At 39.4% G+C, this 3800-nt stretch overlaps 1 protein-coding gene across 1 annotated transcript; it reads left to right on the top strand.

The window, feature by feature from the left end:
- The first annotated feature begins 250 nt into the window (after positions 1-250).
- Positions 251-3800, top strand: cxcl19 (chemokine (C-X-C motif) ligand 19). Its single transcript, NM_001113651.1, is given in 3 exon segments — positions 251-311; positions 2083-2218; positions 3426-3800. Coding segments are annotated over 3 exon segments (306 nt in total). The 3' UTR covers positions 3535-3800.

The raw sequence follows: 3800 nt of genomic DNA, 5'->3' as shown, positions 1-3800 counted from the left end.
GCAAGGCATGAGACTCGCGGTTGATGGACATGTGAACTGATGAAAACCACACAGTTCAGTCTTCGCACGCACATGAAGACACAAACACACACACCACGGCTGGGAGGAAGTGAAATCAAATCACGCTTTTAAAGATCACAAGGCCTTTGGAGGAATAGTATATAAAGCCACATTGAAGATCAGTGGCCGAATTTTAGCATCTGATCTTGTGCATTTCTACAGAGAATCCACTAGAGAATCTTCAGCCATCATGAACGTCCTGCTGATGTTAAGTGTTGTTTTTGGAGTCAGCATCACTCTGGTGGCTGGTGGTAAGCTTCATTTTTTAATATGTGTGTGTGTGTGTGTGTGTGTGTGTGTGTGTGTGTGTGTGTGTGTGTGTGTGTGTGTGTGTGTGTGTGTGTGTGTGTGTGTGTATGTGTGTGTGTGTGGTTTATAGTTCATTAAAAGCAGTTACATTTTCTCCAGTGAGACAAATACTCAACATTGAACATTGTTTTAATAAATAGCTCTAGATAGATAGATAGATAGATAGATAGATAGATAGATAGATAGATGGATGGATGGATGGATGGATGGATGGATGGATGGATGGATGGATGGATGGATGGATGGATGGATGGATGGATGCTGTAGAAAGATGGATGGATGAATGGATACAGTAGATGGATGGATGCTGTAGATGAATGAATGAATGTGTGGATGGATGGATGGATGGATGGATGGATGGATGGATGGATGGATGGATGGATGGATGGATGGATGGATGGATGCTGTAGATGAATGGATGAATTGTTACCGTTGATGATGGATGGATGGATGGATGGATGGATGGATGGATGAATGGATGGATGGATTGTTACCGTGGATGGATGGATGGATGGATGGATGGATGGATGGATGGATGGATGGATGGATGGATGGATGGATGGATGCTGTAGATAGATAGATGAATGGATGGTTACAGTAGAAGAATGGATGGATGGATGGATGGATGGATGGATGGATGGATGCTGTAGATAGATGGATGAGTGGATGAATGCATACAGTGGATATATGGATACTGTAGATAGATGGATGAATACATAAATGAGTACAGTGGGTGGAGGATGGGTGAATGGATGGATACTGTAAATTGATGGATGGATGAATGAATGGAAGGATGGATGCTCTAGAAAGAGAGATGAATGAGTGGATGGATGGATGCTGTAGAGAGATGGATGAATGAATGGATACAGTAGATGGATGAATGCTGTAGATGAATAAATGAATGTGTGGATGGATGGATGCTGTAGATGAATGGATGGATTGTTACCGTGGATGGATGAATGGATGGATGGATGAATGAATGGATGGATGAATGGATGGATGGATGGATGGATGGATGGATGGATGGATGCTGTACTGAGATGGATGGCTGGATGAATGGATACAGTTGATGGATGGAGGCTGTAGATAAATGAATGAATGGGTGGATGGATACAAAGGATGGATGGAGGCTGTAGATGGATGAATGGATAGATGGATGGATGCTGTAGATAAATGGATGAATGGATGGATTGATATCGTGGATGGATGGATGGATGGATGGATGGATGCATGCATGGTTACAGTAGAAGGATGGATGAATGGATGAATGGATGGATGGATGGATGGATGGATGGATACTGTACATAGATAGATGGATGAGTGGATGGATGCATACAGTGAATGAATGGATATGATGGATGGATGGATGGATGGATGGATGGATGGATGGATGGATGGATGGATGGATGGATGGATGGATGGATAAATGGATGGTTACAGTAGATGGGTGGATGAATGGATGGATGGATGGATGGATGGATGGGTAAAGATATACTGTATATTACAGACAGATATAATGCATGTATACTGTATGTATCATCATCATATACAGTGTAATTGAGTGTGAGTTTCAGTGAGCAGCACATGTGTGTCAGTGTGGATTCTGTATCTTCTGTCCAGCTGTGATGATTAATGTCTTTATTTCCTGGAAGCTGTTACTCACTCCTTACTGTGTAAATCCTGTTAGTTAAAGCTGTGTGTGTGTGTTTTCAGCGGTGCAGCCTCTCGGTGCAGGCTACAACAGCCGCTGTGTGTGTCTGAAGCTGGAGTCTCGGGTCATCCCTCAGGATAACCTGCGGCGAGTGGTCATCCTGCCCCGGGGCCCTCACTGCAAGACCACCGAGGTCATGTGAGTGTTTCTGGAGGAATGCAGAACTCTGTTACTCATCATCAGTAGATGTCTGAGGAGTGAAGTCATAAAAACAAACTGTAGACCAGGGGTCACCAACATGGTACCCGTGGGCACCAGGTAGCCCGCCAGGTTCACATGAGTTGCCCGCGGGCCTGTTCTAAAAATAGCTCACTATAGCACCACAAATGAGTAAGCTGCATCTAATATTTTTATAGGTATTCTTTTTAAATTACACCTGCATTGGTGTAAATTTGAAAATTACTTTAAGTTCAATATTTAAAAAAACTTTAAAAACAATTTCAGACAAATGAAGTGTTGCATGTTGATATTAATCTAACTTGTTAAATCATTGTTGACAACTACTGTGAGAAATCATTAACATGATCAATATCTTCACATAGATGAATATTATTAATTATTAATAATAACATAAAATTAAAAGTAAATTTAAAAAAATGTGTTTTTTAATAACTGGTAGCCCTTCACACTAATCGGTACCCAAGAACTAGCTCTCAGTTTCCAAAAGGTTGGTGACCCCTGCTAGACTATCATATACACTATCTATCTATCTATCTATCTATCTATCTATCTATCTATCTATCTATCTATCTATCTATCTATCTATCTATCTATCTATCTATCTATCTATCTATCTATCTATCTATCTATCTATCTATCTATCTATCTATCTATCTATCTATCTATCTATCTATCTGTCTGTCTGTCTGTCTGTCTGTCTGTCTGTCTGTCTGTCTGTCTGTCTGTCTGTCTGTCTGTCTATCTATCTGTCTGTCTGTCTGTCTGTCTGTTTATATCGTTCGACCTATCTATCTATCTATCTATCTATCTATCTATCTATCTATCTATCTATCTATCTATCTATCTATCTATCTATCTATATCTATCTATCTATCTATCTATCTATCTATCTATCTATCTCTATCTATCTATCTATCTATCTATCTATCTATCTATCTGTCTATCTGTCTGTCTATCTATCTGTCTGTCTGTCTGTCCATCTCTCTGTCTGTGTCTGTTTTCAACATCATTTCTTTTTGCATTTTTAGAGTCACATAATCATTCACAAATCATTCTGGAGCTCTTTGGAGTTGTGTAATCCACCCTTGGTCAATAAAATATTAATTATTTATTATTATTATTTTATTTTGAAGTCTAACCTGTATGTTTTATTGTAATCTTTCAGTGCCGGTTTGACCAGTGGCGAGAGGATCTGCCTGAACCCCAGAACACACTGGGTTAAAAAACTCATCATGTTCATCGAGAAAAAGAAGCAAGAGAACAACAAACTGTAGAAGACATTGATACTCTGATTAACATCTCTGCCTCTGCCAAAAGACCTGTCAGAAAACCGCACATATACAGTATAGATTCATTTGTGTCTTGGAGAATGATTGTTTTGTAATTATTTTCATATTCTGAGTTCTATATTTGTCACTGTTAATAGTTAAACCCAGACACGAACTGAAATGATGTGTCTTCTACACTACACTCACTGTCTTTACACTGATTGTTTTAATTGTATACTAATGGAATCATCATGCTTTTCTGTGTTTCTTGT

Source organism: Danio rerio, chromosome 7 (assembly GCF_049306965.1).
Source record: "Danio rerio strain Tuebingen ecotype United States chromosome 7, GRCz12tu, whole genome shotgun sequence".
Lineage (NCBI taxonomy): Eukaryota > Metazoa > Chordata > Actinopteri > Cypriniformes > Danionidae > Danio > Danio rerio.
Note: the sequence above shows the minus strand (reverse complement) of the source record. Positions and strands in the feature narration are given on the sequence as shown.